The 18,377-nt window shown below is 41.6% G+C and overlaps 1 protein-coding gene across 1 annotated transcript in view; it reads right to left on the minus strand.

The window, feature by feature from the left end:
- Nucleotides 1–17,909, minus strand: part of DOK6 (docking protein 6) — a 361,914-nt gene extending 344,005 nt beyond the window's left edge. Inside the window, exon 1 of the mRNA XM_047086483.1 lies at nucleotides 17,844–17,909. Within this exon, the coding sequence (XP_046942439.1) occupies nucleotides 17,844–17,909 (66 nt within the window). The remainder of the gene's footprint in view (nucleotides 1–17,843) is intronic.
- Between the last annotated feature and the right edge of the window lie 468 nt (nucleotides 17,910–18,377).

Raw genomic sequence — 18,377 nt, forward strand, 5'->3', positions numbered from 1 at the left:
GTCTCCCTCTCTCTCTGCCCCTCCCCTGTTCATGCTCTGTCTCTCTCTGTCCCAAAAAAATAAATAAAAAACGTTGAAAAAAAATTAAAAAAAAAAAAAGAACAACCTGAAGGCTGATGGGGGGGGTGATGGGGAAAATGGGTGATGGGCACTGAGGAGGGCACTTGTTGGGATGAGCTCACTGGGTGAGTGATGATTCACAGGAATCTATTCCCAAAACCAAGGGCACACTGTATACACTCTATGTTAGCCAACTTGACAGTAAATTATATTAAAAAAAAGACCTTCCACCAAATCCCATTGTCCAGTAGTAAAAAAAAAAAAGAAAAAGAAATGCCAAAGCCAATAAGTAAAAGAGTATGGGCCTGACATATGCCAGGCATGTGGCATTTTTTCACTTCACTTACAGTTTACAATAATCCTACAGGATAGCCTTTTGGCATTCGACAGTCAATTTACAGATGAGGTGCAGGGCTGGAAAGTCAACACATTCAACCAAAGGTCATTCTCTCCACTAAACTATGCTGATGCTCAGAGGTTGGAACCTTTGAGGTGAGACTTAGAGCACGTTAATCATCCGAAATACTAAACAAGGTCTGTGGAGAGTTGTTTCTGAGACAAAAATAATGTAATTGTTGGTAGAAGTGGGGATCCATCAGCTCCCTGTGGGCCATAAAATCACGTCATAAAACTCAGCATCAATGAGACGGAAGAAAACCCATTTCAGAATTATACTTTTGCATATAAGACTACTTTTATAATGGTTTTACATGTGAAAAAATAAAGACAAGTGAGAAAAGTTCTTAGTTCTCAAAAGCATTTAAAGCGATGCATATATCTTAGGATTTCAAGGCTGGCAGATTGCACACATCACAGGGAAAGTGATAAAGAGATCTGAGGGACCATTCATGCATTACCTCTGAGATTAGGAATTGAGGCACTCAGCAGAAACTAAGCACCGGAACAGAGATATTAAATGGCTCCAAATATATTGGGGGGAATAGGAGCTTCATAATTATTATAGGTTATTAAGAAAAAGAATACTATGTCCTAGTCAAGGGTGCCGTATCAGAGGAATACACTGTCATCAAAATGCGTGCAGTGATTAGAACAGGTATTCAGAGAAGGCACTAGATATCTGGGTAAAAGAACAGTCTTCAGACTCAGGGTGTGTTATCATACGTCCCTTAAAATCACAGCCTTCCTATCAAAAATGAAGATGATATTGGACCTGCACACCAAGTATTATGCTCTTTGAATGGAGAGTTACATGTAAAAGCAGGCTTTACACCGTAAAATACTATAAAAACACAAGTCGTTGGCATGATTCTTCATGGAAACTGTAGGACAGTTGCCACAGGTTCTAATTCTGTACTATCTGAAATTACACAATCAATATTAAAAATAAATATGTACTGGGGAGCCCGGGTGGCTCAGTCAGTTAAGCACCAGAGTCTTAATGTTGGCTCAGGGCATGATCTCAGCAGTTCGTGGGTTCGAGCCCCACAGTGGGCTCTGTGCTGATGGTGTGCAGCCTGCTTGGGATTCTGTCTCCCTCTCTCTCTGCCCCTCTCCTGCTCGCACTCTTTCTCTCTCTCTCTGTCTCAAAATAAATAAATAAACTTTAAAAATAAATAAATACATACATAAAAAATAGTCAAAATAGCAACTGAAATGAAACATCACAATATAAGAAATACATTCAAAGACAATGTTGCAGAGCCTTATGTTCTAAAATTTAGGTAAACTTAAAAATTTTTTTAATGTTTATTTATTTTTGAAGGAGTCAGAGAGAGAGACAGAGCATGAGTGGGGGAGGGGCAGAGAGAGAGAGGGAGACACGGAATCTGAAACAGGCTCCAGGCTCTGAGCTGTCAGCACAGAGCCTGACGCGGGGCTTGAACTCACAGACCTCGAGATCATGAGCTAAGCCGAAGTCAGACGCTCAACCGACTAAGCCACCCAGGCGCCCCTAAAATTTAGGTAACCTTTAAATCAAACCTTATTTCTTCCAAAAAAACTCACGCACTTTGGGGTTTTTGTTGTTGTTATATGGATTCTTGCTTAGGAGGAAACTTAAATTTCAGTGCTCCCTCAAAGAATGTTCAGAAAATATTTTTCAGTGAAGTTAAAAAATGTACTTTGTAAAAACGAAGCACTGAATCACATATTTTAGGTGGGGTATATAAGACGTTTTCTAGGTGATACATTTCCAATTACAGCTTTCGTCTTGAAATTCAATTGGCTGCTATGGCTAATTACAAAGGGATAGATTACGAAGTGCCCAGGACGGGACAGTATTCCTCAACATCACAATCATTACTAGGGTAGCACAGTTTGGAATGTGAACTTATCTAACCATTTAGCAAAGACTTACTGTCTGCCCCCTTTCTTGCCAGGCTGGACTAGTCTGGCACAGCATTTTACTTATCACTGCCTCCCCTGGGTGTGGCACATACCCATGTGTCAGTTCTTTTTACCACTTCACCCTGGATAGATTTCATGTTACTATCTCCTTAGTTAATACATCTTATTTTCAAATATATGCTTGGTATTTTGAATTGAAACCATGTACCAAATATGTTACAGGTTCAAACTGTAAAGCAAAACAATTATTTCTTTCACCAGTGACTCTGAATCCTAGATGACTCATGGATCTCCAACTGCTTCAGGTGTGGCTACACTTACCTTTTTGTTGTTGTTGTTGTTCAGTCATTTTACTGCTCCCCCCCTTCACGTTCTATTCAGGTATTGAAATTAACCTACCAGCAGAGAGCATGGTATCTGAAACTTCTCCTTAGATGCTTCATTTGGAACGTTATTTACTTTGTATTCTGGACAGTTTTATTATCATTTCAAAAGGAGCTGCAAGTTGGTATCACCTGCAGCATGAAAATGGCTAATGACATTTTTCAGATGGGAAGGTAGCCAGGTGATCTTTTTCTGGAGACACAAAATAAAATTGCACTGAAATACTGCTGAATGTCATCTCTTCTAAGTAATGATGTTTTTTTAAAATTTGGACAAGGTGGCTTATTTGGAGCTCAAAATCAAAGGCAGAGAAGTTTTTGCACTGTTGTTTGTTTCTGAAGTCAATGGAGTGTTCAAGCCACTTGGCTCCTAGTAATTAAGGTGTCCTGTGGGTAAATGTAGCTTATATAAACCTCATTTCACAGAGAACACTAAATCGCAACTGCAAAATTACCAACATTTATGTTCTTCACGATTCAAAGAGAGAGGAGGACTACGTCAAACAAAAGCTGCACAGCAAAAGAAACCATCAAACAAAATGAAAAGGCAACCTGTGGAACTGGAGAAAATATCTGGGAAACATAGATCTGACAAGGGGTTAATATCCAAAATACACAAAGAACTCGTACAATAGCAAAACACCTAACAGCACAATTAAAAAACTGGGCAGAGAACGTAGGCAGTTTTGCAAACAAGATATACAAATGGCCAGTCTTCCACATCATAACCAGGGAAACGCCGTGAGATATCCCCTCACACTTTATACTTGTTCAATGGCTGTCCTCAATAAGACAAGATAACAGGCATTGGCATGGATGTGTTTTTATAGTTTTTATAGTGTTTTACAAGTATTTACAAGATACACAGGTGCTTTAGTTGACTTAACCATTCACCCAATGATGGACATCTGGTTTGTTTTCAGTCTGGGGGTGTTTCAAATAAAGCTGCTAAGAACATTTGTGTAGAGGTTTGTGTGGGAACAGAAAGTTTTCATTTCTCTGGGACAAATGTCTAAGACTGATGGGTTGTATGGCAGTTGTATAATTGGTTTGTTTATGAAACTGCCAAGTTAACCTTCTGTTCTCTCTACCCCTCCCCCACTTGTGCTCGCTCTCTTTCTCTCTCTCTCTCTCTCTCTCTCAAAAATAAATGAATAAATGGGGCGCCTGGGTGGCTCAATCGGTTAAGCGCTCGACTTCGGCTCAGGTCATGACCTCACAGTCTGTGAGTTCGAGCCCCGCGTCAGGCTCCGTGCTGACAGCTAGGAGGCTGGAGTCTGCTTCAGATTCTGTGTCTCCTCTCTCTCTATGCCCCTCCCCTGCCCACACTCTGTCTCTCTGTCTCTCTCAAAAAATAATAAAAAAAAAATTTAATAAATAAATAAACATTACAAAAACAAAGAACTGCCAAATTGTTTTCAAGAGTATCTTAACCGTCTCTTCACATTCCCAACAGCAATGTATGAGCGATGCAGTTTTTCTGCCTTCTTGCCAGCGTTTGGGGCGATTTTCACCTTTCCAGTGTGTGTGTACTGATAGCTTGTGGTGGTTTTAATCTGCATCCCCCTAATGGCTGATAATACTGAACATCTGTTCACGTGTTTATTTGCCATTTGCATGGCAACTTTTGTGAAGTGTCAGTTCATGTCTTTTGCCCATTTTCTGATTGAATCGTCGTTTTTTAAATCCTACCATAGAGTTTTAAGAGTTGTTTTTATACTAGTTCTTTGTTAGAGTTATGTAATTTGTAAATATTTTCTCCCAGTCTATAGCATTTCTTTTCCATCCTCTTAGCAGGCTCTTACAGAGAGCAAACACTTTTAATTTTGATGAGGTCAACTGATCAATTTTTCCTTTTACGGTTTATGCTTTTTGATCTCAAATCTAAGAACTCTGCCTAGGCCCGGTTTCCAGAGATTTTCTTATATGTCTTGTCACAATTTTATTGTTTTACTTCTTACATTTAAGTCCAGGATCTATTTTGAGTTACAAGGATCTATTGTGAGGTTTATGCTGAGATTCATTTACTTTGCCTCGGGTTGTCTAAGTGCTCCAGCAACATTTATGGAAAAGGTATAATCCTTCACTGATTTGTTTTTGTACTTCTGTCAAAGATTCAGTGGGTATATTTGTGCGGGTCTCTTTTGTAAAAAAAACGTTCTCTTAATCATATGCTCTGAATGCATGCTTTCATCAAAGCTCCTACACTTGTCCATGGGTGAGAACAGAAAAATTCACTAATGGTGCGCTAAATGTCCAAACTAGGAGTGACTACAGTATAAAATGAATTCTCATATCTCCATATTATTAAGGAAAGCCATTTAATATTCATTACTTTAAAAATTAATTATTTTAGTGCATTCTAAAATTTAATTGGGTCACTTCCAATAATGCCATTTTATCTGTCAGAGGTATTAGTTGCTATTAGTTGTAATAGAAGTTGACACTGGCTGATTCACTTAGAAGGAAATTTATTAAATTTTTCATTACTTCAAATTAGGAATAGAGGACTGGAGAACCAGGTTCAAGCTACAACAACCATAAGTGATCTCTTAAATCATTAAGTTTCTTGATGAGGCTATTGCCTTTGGACAATAGGTACAACCATGCACAATGCTTATACTTTTGCATCAATAAATCAGTGCAGTAGAAACAATTACTCTGTTGTCCCCCGTGAAGATCTCTATCCTGGGCTGCCTTCTTTTATCGCTGACTCAAAGTCTGGTCATGTAATTGGTAACACCTAGCTCGTTTCTCATGTCCTGGCAGCAGAAGATATGAGGAAAGAATATTTTTGGCATTTCATCTTCTAATAATGTGAGGTTTATTTGCTATCTTCAACAGCTATAATATTGATGATATCTATAATACTGATGATGGGGTGCTATCCAAATATATTGAAAAAGATGGAAATGCTGGGTGAGAAACCAAATGATGAATACCTGATTCATACTGTTAATTTGTTTAACTACTTATGAAGGCATACTACACCTAATTATCCTAGTTCAGTAGGGTTTTGTGGTAATATATAGTGATAAACAACTTGTTTTGAATTCTTTTCTGGTGAAGAGGGTCAACTTGGGTAGACTGATACGAAACCAAACAAACACAAATGAACAAACAATTCTATTGCCCAGAGACCCACTAAGTAGCAGAACTTGTCATTGTTATTTACACACACACACACACACACACACACACACACACACACACACACCAAAACTCAAAAACCATTTCCTGTGATTGTAATGTATGTCCAGTGTTAAGAACCATTGTGAAAGGGGCAGAACAGTTCGGCCTTGTTCATGAAGTCGAATGCTAGAGCAGGCTTTTAACTGCTTTTTGCCTCATGTCCCCCCCGCCATTTTTATGTACAGACAGGTTACACATAAACACTACTTGCAACAGTTGTGTTTAGTCCTATCACCCAAATGGCTTGGTCTTTTTTTTTTCTTCAATTTCACTATCACAAACCCTAGTTCTCCTACAAAGATGGATAACCCAGCTAAAAATATCTGAAGACAAAATTACCACAGAGTCTCGCTGCTAAGGAAGAGCTAAAGCCAACTTTCTTGGCTCTCAGCACAGTTCTGGAGGACCACAAAGCCCCTGTTTCCCCACGCAGAAATCTCTACCAAATTCAACCAGCTGAGAATTTCCCATTTCTGTTAGTGACATCCTGGGTAACTCAGGCCAGCCTACTTGCTGACAATTAGGAAAGCTGGGAAAACACAAAAGTCATCTATTTGAAGGCATTGAAGCCCACCAAAGACAAAACTGAGAATTTATTTCTGTTGGAAATTCTAAAAAACAGGATCGAATGAAAATTGTATCCCTGAAAGAAATAACTTAAATTGAATACAATGAATAAATTCAACAGTAGATTATTCATAGTTGAATAGAAAATTAGTGAACTAGAAAATGTGTAAGAAAATATCCAAACTGAAGCTTTGAGTGACAAAAAAAATGAAATAGAAAAAGGCACAGAAGTACAGAAAATATGGTATAAATGATTTAGTACATGAGTCAGGAAGAAGAGAAAAGAGTGGACAGAATTGATAGGACAGAAGGGGAAACAGCAAATAACTTTTCAGAACAGAAGAAATATATCAAGTCATAAAATCCAGAAGCATTATAAACCCAGGAATAATAAATAGAATTAAAGCTACATTTATACCCAGCACAGCAATATTTCTGAAAACCAGAAAATGAGGGTATTAAATGCAGGCAGAGGGGGAAAGTCTAATCATTTTCAAAAGGTGACAATACGACAGCCAACTTTTCAAAGCAAACAGTGACAGGTAGAAGACTTATTTCTTCTCGGTGCTAGAAAAAAAATACTCCCATGTCAGTGATTCTCAATCATGGCTAGCCACTAGAAGTAAAACATGCTTTTCTAGTATACTAAACTTCACCCCTCGTTGCTCTCCTTGACCAAATACTACTTTACCACAATGCCTTCTATACATTCAAGATTCAGGGATATTGCTAAATTGAGAATGAACATTAACCTTTCCTATAAAATACATCGGTGACTTCTTGGGTTCTTAGAACATTGTAAGCCCTTTATTCTGGGCCTTTACTCAATGTTCCTCACCCATCCAGAACACATGTTACCATTTAGGTATGCTATTTCTTCTGCATGGAACTCACAAAGCCTTCTCTACACATGATTTCTCAGCTTGGTGTTACTTTCTCTATAAACCACAAAGCACATACTGTCTATGTGTACTCACTACGTATTTGCCATATATTGTCTCAATTCTCTCTCTCCACCCATCCATTTATGCTCTGTCTCTTCAAATAGGAAACCAAACAACAAAGGCAACAACAAAAGAAACCTCTGAGATACCAAGAATGAGGTGTGACACTGCACTTAACTGCCTTGCAAAGCCATAAACCCAGACCTATACAAAAACAAAAAACAAAAGCCTCAAGGTTTTTTTTTCCTTCTTCCTTTTTTTTTTTAAAAAAATGTTTATTTAGTTTTGAGAGAGACAGACAGACAGAGCATGAGCAGGGGAAGGACAGAGAGAGAGAGGAAGAATCTGAAGCAGGGTCCAGGCTCCCAGCTGTCAGCACACAGCCCGACACAGGGCTCGAACCCACGAACTGTGAGATCATGACCTGAGCCAAAGTCAGATGCTTAACTGACTGAGCCACCCAGACATTCTTACAGGTGCTTGTCCTTAATAAAGTCTGAAGCATTGACTCCCCAATAGAGCATCATCAGAAGTTACTGAGTTTTAAACAGCCATGGTATTGTAATCACTTACATTAGAACACACAAAGTAAAAGAAGGATGTCTTTTGTGAGTAACCATATTGCAGTGTCAGCCGTACATCAAGATGGCTCACAGAAAGAATGATTCAGAGTCTTTAGAAAATTTTAAGTTATGGGGCGCCTAGGTGGCTCAGTCGGTTGAGCGTCTGACTTGATTTTGGCTCAGGTCGTGATTCCAGGGTCCTGGGATCAAGTCCCGTGTTGGGTTCTGCACTGAGCATGGAGCCTGCTTGAGATTTTCTGTCCCTCCCTGTCTCTTTCTGCCCCTTCCCACTAACTTGTACATGCACTCTCTCTCAATAAGAGAAAAGAAAAGAAAAGGGAAGGAAAGGGAAGGGGAGGGGAGGGGAGGGGAGGGGAGGGGAGGGGAGGGAAGGGAAAGAAAAGGGAAAGAAAGGAAAGGAAAGGAAAGGAAAGGAAAGGAAAGGAAAGGAAAGAAAAGAAAAGAAAAGAAAAGAAAAGAAAAGAAAAGAAAAGAAAAGAAAAGAAACGAAAAGAAAAAGAAAAAGAAAAATTTAAGTTATGTCCACCACATTGAGAAGTAAATTTCTGTTGGGGCGCCTGGGTGGCTCAGTTGGTTGAGTGCCCGACTTCGGCTCAGGTCATGATCTCACAGTTCGTGACTTCAAGCCCCACATCGGGCTCTGCGCTGACAGCTCAGAGCCTAGATCCTGCTTCAGATTCAGTGTCTCCCTCTCTCTCTGCCCCTTCCCTGCTCATGCTCTGTCTCTGTCTCTCAAAAATGAATAAACATTAAAAAAAATTTTAAAAAAGAAGTAAATTTCTGTCCCTCAAAGAAATTTCTACTTTATCATTTTTGTATTCACATCATAAGGCCTTATAGAATGCCCAGCATTATGTGACTGATTTATTGGATAACTATATATTTCGGAAACGACAATGTGTAAGTCTCAAGCACTCATAACGGTGTTTTTGTTAGTTTATAGTCGTCTAATACGTCTCACATTTCCCTTATTTACCCCCAAATCCTCACCGTCAGGCAATGATTATCAACCCTAGCACCAGATCAGAAACCCCTGGGGAACTCCAAAAGCATATCCACGTTCAAAACCCAGCCAGACCAAATCAATGAGGAAAAATCTGGGCTCTGTAGGTAACTTCAACATGCAGTCATGATTGAGAATTACTTTTTTTTTAAATATGAGTACTAACATGTCATTTGGAAATACTGTATATACATATTATATTTAATATATAACACACATATATGTATTTATGACACATACGTATGTATACACATACATGAACGTACATACGTACATACATATTTTAAAGGCTAGTGAATGGTCAGAGAAAACCAACTGCATATTTACGAAGAAACAAATCGTGAAGAGAAAAATGATTGTACATGTTTATACATGTACGATACCTTCTATAAAAATCTACACAGAGATGCCTGGGTGGCTCAGTCGGTTAAGTGTCCAGCTTCAGCTCAGGTCATGATCTTACGGTTGGTGAGTCTGAGCCCCTCATCAAGCTATCTGCTGTCAGCATAGATCCTGCTTGGGATCCTCCGACCGCCCCCCTCTTTGCCCCTCCCCCACTCGTTTTCTCTCTCTCTCTCTCTCTCTCTCTCTCTCTCTCTCTCTCTCTCTCCAAATAAATAAATGAACTTAAAAATGTATCCAAAAAATCTACACGAGTATATATATTTCAATTCCTTTTTCTTAAAAGTAGCAAGCGACACAAGAAACTGTGAGGCCTGGCAGGGGCAGGTCACGGCTGTCAGGGTGGATTCCGTCCTGCCCGACGTGCAGGGATTTGGGCAACACGGTCACGTTCTTTGCTGCATAACCACCTCACTACACACCATGTTTTGATTTGCCAGGTCCCAGGAGAAACGTATGATTTTTAAATTATGTTTTTTTTAGATGAACTCTTTTGCATTAAGTTAATTTAAACGTGATCTTTCATATAACTTTTTTTTGTAATTTTTAAGTTTATTTATTTATTTTGAGAGAGAGAAAAAGCACAAGTGGGGAGAAACAGAGAGGGAGAGGGGGAGAGAGAATCCCAAGCGGGCTCTGCACTGTCCGTGCAGAGCCCAATGAAGGGGCTTGAACTCATGAACCAGAAGATCATGACCTGAGCCGAAATCAAGAGTCAGTTGCTTAACTGACTGAGCCACCCAGGCGCCCCCTATGTAACTGTTTTAATAAAAGATCATCTCTCATAAATAATGGTAATGCTAAAATAAAGAGATTTCAATATTTTTAAATATTTTAAATTCTACATAGACACGATCAGCTGCATTTTGGAGCCTGTTCTCCACTCCTACAAGAAGTTAGCCGGTTTTTAGATGGTATAATGAAAATGAAATCATGTCCATTTAAAGTGGTCTGGAAAAATACCTGCGTATTATGTCCGTATTGTGGTATCAATTCTCTTCCTAAATAGCACTTGTTTTTTCCGTTTTACTGAGATACAATTGATATATTACGTGGCAGAAGTTGAAGATGTACACCTTTATGATCTGATCTACGTACGCATTGTGACGTGATTAGCACACTGAGGTTATTTAACATCCATCACCTCATCCAGGTATGATTTTGTTTTCTTACGATGAGAACTTTGGAGATCTACTGTCCTAGCAACTTTAAGATACACTATACAGCACTGTTAGCGACAGTCACCGTGCTGTGCATTCCATCTCCAGAACTTACTGATCTTACAAGGGAAGTATCTTTGACCACCTTCTGCCAGTTCCTCCACCTCCCACCTGCCAGCAGCACTTTTATCCGCAACGTCAATAACTTAAAGTTGAGTCAAGTGAATGTAACATTAGTTTTACACTATGTAACCACCTGAAGAAAACACTTACTTTGAATAACGCGAATAGATGGGTTGCTACCTATGTATATTGCAAAGTGGAAGCTGTTGCCTTGTAGATGCGACACTGAACCTGAAGTTACCATACCTAGATTTGAGAATATACAGTCCCACACAAACCCAATCTGTGTCTCTGTCGCTCTGGCTGATTCACTTTACTTTTTCTGGATCTGAGTTTATGTACAAAAGGTAAAATTAAATGAGGGTAACATCAAATATACTTTCAAAAAGCATGCTGGGAAAATTACATAAGACAATATATGTGAAAATTCTTTAGGAGCTGTAAAATACATGGTACCCCACGAGGCAAAATGATCACATTACTTTTACAAAGCTTCAAATCAAAGCTCAAAGTGTCTGACCTCTCAGTCATTTTACTGTTAAGCCAAAATATTAGCCAAGCTTTTTATAATGAATTTAGTACAGTAACAGGAGAAATACTTTGCACATGTTCAAATATTACAACCACCATTTATTTCAAACAACATGAAAACATTTCTTTATTAAATGAGTTTCTGTTCTCCACTAATAACAAAATACCACGCCTTGTTCCATTCAATTGGACTGACAGGTGTAATACTCTCACTGAGGGATAGTGTTGCAATATAAAAATGAGGTACTCAAAGGATAATACTGCTCTCTATCTTAAAACTAATGAAGATTTATGCAGAAAGTTCAAGAAAATGTCCTTTACCTACATTCTTGAACTCTTTGGACAATGCTACCAGAGCTTAAAGAAAAAGAAAATACCGTGACGAAAGTTAAGACAAAATCAGTAAAACTGAGGTAAAGAAATTATAGTATTCTCTCTTTTAATTAGTTTGTCCCATTTGATGGAAATTATTTCTTCCTTAAAACTAAAACTTCAAAATTCACAACATCTAGAGAAGATCAGTAGATGGTAGGAAAATAGGTAATTTTTATTTGTACTGCTCACTTTTGACCTGTGTAGTTTCTAAAATGAAGTGGGTGTCAACAGAAACAGAGCAGAGTCATGAATACTTAATAGTCCTACCCAATATCATTCACATGGGTTGTTACAATCCAAATAGAACAACACATTACAACAAAAATACTTCAAACAACAAAAATGGATCACACCTATTTCAAATACATAGGCTTCAAATTAAACTGTGTGTGTGTGTGTGTGTGTGTGTGTGTGTGTGTGTGTGTATTTTAGACTGATCCTAGATATCAACCATTACTGAGCACTTTTGAAAGACATTTAAGGAAACTGGCAATTTTGTAAATTCTTACAAAGATATTTTACCACTGCATAATTACTCTACTCACAATTTATTTCAGTAAATTTGCAAGATTTCCCTAAGCACTGAGTATAATCTTTGTTATCTGAGGAAATGCCATCTTTTAAGATTCACCTTGCCAGCAGTCATGTGTAAATATATTAAGATAAAAACTGAGATGTGAACATTTATATCTCACTCCTGATTTAACAGCTGGCCCCAGGTAGCACACAGACATAATCATTTAATATCAATATCTAGCAAAACGTCTGGGCTTGGTGTTTACAGGTAGGTTTATTTTTATTTTCCTTGTTTTTGGCTTTAAGTTTTGAAAATCAAAGAACATCAGGCATGCCCATATGCATGCGTAGGGATTTTTTAAAAAGACAAAAATCTCACTAATTTCTGAAAATACCAGAAATGCCATACGTACATATAATTGCAAACAAATTAATATACAGGGATTCTATAGAAGGTATACAAGATGTTTTTCAACTCTAAAATTGTAAGAACCAGTAATTCTTGTAGAGATAGGTAGATAAGTCGATAGAGATAGAGACAGATATAGATACAGAAATTAAGTGGAACGTATACATAGTGTTAAATATATACATGATAGTCACCATGAATGAAAACCTAAAATAAAAAACGCTAAAATAATTAGAATTTTCATGTATTCTAAATCCATATTTTATGAGAAAGAGATAAATGATAAATAACCATGGATACAATGGGTCCTTTCCAGAAAGCAATGTCCAGGATACGCAATATTCCAGAATGAGTAAAGATTTAAATACACTGAAAGCAACTTCCATGTCTTAAAGCCATGGATGGAGAATTCATATCTGAAGTAACGATCCTGAAAGTTCTTTTAACTTCTGAATGGTCAAAGTGATTAAGTTATTTATAAATTTTATCTTAAATGTATTTATTGCATCTTATTCTTGGAAAACTGGTAATGTATGTCATATAAAATAAAATCACTCTTCATAAAATACTTTCTAGATATTTGGGAAACCAGAGACATTTTTAATTGCTCTAGTCAACCAAAATAATGCAAATGCACACATGAAAACTCCTATTTATATTAATAAATAAACTTCTACAAAGGGGTAAATTCTCATAAACGTCTCTCATGAAAAACAACTCTCTTCCATCATCAGAAGAAAGCTGTTTGTGGAAGAACAAGAAAACCCAAAGAACTTACAGGAAGCTCAATAATCATCAAGCCAGGGATGGTAGCATCTCAAGGTTTGAATCAAAGTGGTAGAGAAAGCAAGATGTGGATGAATCCACAGTAAGTTCTTGAAACAAAGGGAGACTATGCAAAAGAGAAAATCCTGAATAGATGTTCAGCTCATAACGTTGGGGCTCATCACATACTCCAAATGTGTTGCTCTGACTTTCTCTGCTTCCCTTATATCCAGGTTGGGGTAAAGTGACTCTTACTGGACTAACGTACTATGAGTAGTAGTGATGTAGGAGGTATTTCTTGCTAATAACCCTGACTTAATACAACATGACTCTGGAACAGTCTCTCTCTCTCTCTCCCCCTCTCTCTCTCTCCCTCCCTCTCTCCCTCTCTCTCTCTCTCTCTCTCTCTCTCACACACACACACACACACCATCTGATACACAATAGATGCTTCATAATTATTTGATTATACGTTGAATGTGCAAACGCCAACCATATTTCGAGATGTTCCTTTGATACCCACACAAACAGCAAAATCCCTGACCTGACTTTGAGAAAGAAATAGAAAACGATTTTGTGTAAAATACTATTTATTTGTGCACAGTGTGCCTGTGAATAGCCTCGCTGATGTATTTGAACAGAATTCCTTGAGAACAATGATGTGAGGGCTGAGTCTAGAATTAGTCAAACTGTGGCAGCCGGGATTTGTACAGCGATGTTAATGATAGTGATGATGACGTCCCTCTATAAGGCTGCATTTACTTTAGCTACAATATAGAGTCCACACGTCATGTGTAAAGTTATTTTAATGATTTCGGTGGTCGAGTTCTTAGTTTATCTGCAAACCAAGAACAGGTTGAATATTTTATAATATATGCCTTGCGGACTAAATTTAATCTTTCAGTGGTCACAAGGAAACATTTAATTAATAAAGGCTAAGAGATAAACAATTTTGGCCAACATGCTTTTGCTTTGTTTTATTGTTATTAGTCCTGTTAAGTAACTTTTTATTAAAAAAAAATACTGACCACTATGGCACCTTGTGAATTATAATACCAGTTATGCAACACAGAAGAGGGCAAAAGAAACTGAACTACAGTAAGGGCTTTTAAATCATGCAAAAGGAAAATAATATATTCATACAAACTATGGTATGTCATAATGAAAAATTAACATAGACCATAAAGACATGACTCTAAGAGTCATGTCATTTTATGTTTAATGATTTAATACCTTTAAAATTTTAATGATTGAATAAACATAATTTTAAAAGACAAGAGTAAAATTTGGGGCAATTACACTATTTTTTTTCAAAATTATTTTCCTGAATGGAAGATAAGCTGGTTAATGAGTCAAGACAAACTTCAAAGCAAACATTCAAAAAATTGTTCAACACTCACTACTTCACTCAAACAACTGGGTAAGGAAATATTCTCCACTGGGAGCACTAAATTCTGTAGGAAGACACAAGGCAAGGGCCCTTTCACCATTTCAATCTGGAAGGGCCTGGATCCTGGTTTTCCCCTAGCCCAAAAGGCAACTAGTGCTTTTCTGCCCTCATTCAGCACAATAGGGAACACTAACTAGTAAGGAGAAAAGAATCCAATAGAATATTTCATCTCAAAATATGCTTTTGTGTCATAATCTCAGATACCACTGGCCTCATGCCCAGGGGTCTATTTTCCCCTTTAGATTATTATAAAATTTGGTTTTTGCAAGTACGAGTTCGGTACCTCATAAATCAAATATCTGTGCACATTTCATCAGAATTCCTTTTATTTTAGTTCTAAACATAAACCATAAAAAGAATCGTGACGTATCATTTGAGTTCAAAATATTATTTTACTTGGAAAAGCTCATACTTCTGAGTCCATGACATTAGTAATATGTCTTATTAACTATGAAAATTACATTTTAATGTTTGGATAAATTCTATTGCTATGCTTAAGGCACACAACACTTGCTTAGAGTTTTACTATCTTATGAGACAAACTTAACTTGCTAAGCTTCACAGAATCTATAGGTTTGTCACGTGAATTCACCCTTCTGAATACTAGAATATTCTGAATTTAAAGTCTCTATAGTTTTTTAAATAATATTCTTCAAAATAGTGAAGGTTAGTTTAGTTTAGCGTTTCGATTTAATATTAAAACAAAAGTGTTTCAACACCAAAGTCTGAAGTTTACATTTCTCAAGTAGAAATGGAAGACAAAAGCAATTAACCTATACATAAACATGCTTTTACTGTTTTCTCTGAAGGGCGTCTTTTACAAAGGCTTATCTCCCAGCAGTGAGTCTGGAAAGGGATGCTATGGGATTGCAAACACATTTGCACACATCTTAAAGAGGAATGGTGTTTTAAAAGGACATTTCAAAGGCTGTTAACACGCATGGTTCCCCAAGAAGCAGTCAATGCTCTTTTCTTGGATCCTATATTTTAATTAGGTTGCATATCCCGTTTTTGTCGTAGCAAATCCTGGAAAGCTGGGAATGGGAGAGGAATCCTACAGACCCCCGGGGCCGAGAGCGCGAAGGCCGGGGTCCTCAGGGTTATATTTCTTAGTCTCATCTCATGTACACAGTGACTCTGTGTTAGGAGATACACATCTACCCGGGGGACCTGAATCATCCGTTAGCTTATAACGTCTGAGGTGTCAGACACAATTGAGATTCCAAGAAGACGGAAGGCGCGAGAATGATGAGCAAGCACCCCGTGGGGGAGCAAAGGGCTTCAAAGGTCAAGTTCCTAAAATGGTTCTCCCCTCCAGCTCTCGCTTGCCGTGCAGCGCGTCCCGCCCGCGAGAAGCCGGCAGCCTCCTGGACAACTGCAGCTTTACACGTGGGTCCTTCCTATCTCCCGGGAAAGGAACGAGGCGCAATTAAATCTCCACTCGAGAGCGGCCCTTGCAACCAGAGGGGCTGCACCCCCCCGCGCGCGCGCGCTCTGGCCCCGGAAGGGCGCGCGGCAGGCCACGGGAGCGCCCGGCTGCGCCGGGTGGGGGTGGGGGTGGGCGCTTTGTAGTCGCCCTGTCGTGTACGCCCCACTTCTACGGATCTGCCCAAGTTCGGGAATGGGTCCCTCGTCTCCTCGGGGCACCGTCTGCATCTCCAACGAGAAAGCCAGCAGAAAGCAGCACCAAAACCCAAGTGTGCCCTTTTCCCATCCCTGTGCCCCCCCACACCTGCGTCCACCAACTCCTGATAAAACGACTCCTGGGTGCGTAGTGATGCGTCCTCTTTTAGGGGTTTGGGGGTTCTGCCCTATCTTCGTTCAATTTTCTAACGGTATATTTAGAATTATTTTTCTTTCTTCCTTTTTAAGTGAGAGAATTAGTGAATTTCTCCCTCCTCTCTTCCCCTCTCCAAGTTGGAGGACTCATCCAGTCAGCAGGGAACGCGGGGAATGTTCTGGTTCAAGGCCGCTTTGCCCCAGGATTCCGGAGCTTCGCAGAATTGGAACTTTGAGAACACCGAGGTAGAGAAACATCCAGGGAATCCGGGAAAGGGGCTCTTTCGCCCCCACACCGGTTTGCCTTCCTGCTCTGGACCGGCCCGCCAAGGTCGTTCTCGGTGGCCCATCTCGCGCGCCCATCGCGCGCTCCCCCACGGCCACCACCGGGACCCCCTGCGCGTCGTTCCCGCGGTCCCCCCACGCCCGCCAAGCCCAAAGGCCCGCTCCTCCCCTCCTGGCCTCGGGGCTCCACACCCAGGTCTTCTGGGACCATCCACGTGTCCCTCCTACCTCCTCGTCTGGTCACTAGAGAACTTCTGAACCCCCCGGGGCGGGGGGGGGGGTCTACACTGTTTCTCTCCCAAGTCAGGCACAACGTCTTGCACGGAAAAACTACGACAAGGTCTCCGTAAACTTTGCCGTCGCGAACCCTGCCGTGTCGGCGGCGGTGAGCACACACCTGCCCGCACACGGGCGCAGGTACACCTGTCCGGGCGCGCACACGGCCAGGGAGCCTGCCCCTGGGCAACCGCTCAGGGAGCCCGAAACTCGCTGGCAGTCGCCGGCGGGGCCGCGCGGCAATGCTTGGGCATCAAAGGAGAATTTCGAAAGGGGCTGGGGAAGCGGGGACTAGGACACGGGGCTTGTAAATACACACACGGGAGCGTCCGTCCGGCTCCCGCACAGCGAGCCATTCTCCCCGAAAGGCGCACTTTGGAGAACAGAGCACTGTGGGCTGCACCGTCCATAAACCCCCCTCCGAGGCGCATTCGTCTTCCAACCTGACCATCCCTTCCGTCTACATGACTTCTCAGTCTGGTCCAAGCCAGCAGCCGCGCGCGCATGAGGACGGGGACCGGGGCGCTCCGGGAACCCTCGGCCCGGTGTGCAGAGCCCCCCGAGGCAGGTGCGGGCCCCCACACCGGCCGAGCAACAAGCGGGCTGTCCGCGAAAGGGCCGGGTCCCTCTTCGCCCCTGTCCCCGCGCGGGTCACCTCTCCCCGCCCCCCTCCCTACAGCCGGCCGCGCCAAACGCGAGCCGGGGAAGGAGAAAGCCGAGCGAGCCACTCACCCCCAGCTTCCTGCTGCGGATTTTCACGTAGCCCTGCTTGACTATGTCGTTAAAGTTGGAGGCCATGGCCAGCGCGTTCGGGCTCGTCCCCTCCGCGATCGGCTTCCCCGAGTCGGGAGCCGCCGGCCGCCGCCGCCGCCGCCGCCGCCGCCCGGTCCGCGCAGGTCTCGCATCCAGCCAGCCGCCGCCACAGCCGCGCCGCCGCCCGGTCCCCCGAGCTCCCGCCGGCGGGGACGCGGGCCGGTGGCAGGGCGGCCGCGCACGGGGAACGCGGGCCCGGCGCCGCGAGCAGCGCCCGCCCTCCGCGTTCCGGTCCTCACCTCCGCCCCCCGCCGCGAGCCGAGCGCCGGGCCCGCGCCGCCGCCAGCTGCGGGCGCCCCCTCCGCGCCGCCGCCCCCGGCAGCACCCACGGGCTGGCGCCTCGCTCGGCGGCGCACAGCTGGCCGGAGCGCACCGGCGCGGGGGGAGGGGCGCGCCGACTGGGCGGCCGGGCTCCCTCCCCGCCCCCCACCCCACCCCACCCCACCCCACCCG

This window comes from Lynx rufus, unplaced genomic scaffold (assembly GCF_022079265.1).
Source record: "Lynx rufus isolate CCGP_SWC_20201006 ecotype Redwood Valley unplaced genomic scaffold, mLynRuf1.p SCAF_20, whole genome shotgun sequence".
In the NCBI taxonomy this organism is placed as follows: Eukaryota; Metazoa; Chordata; class Mammalia; order Carnivora; family Felidae; genus Lynx; species Lynx rufus.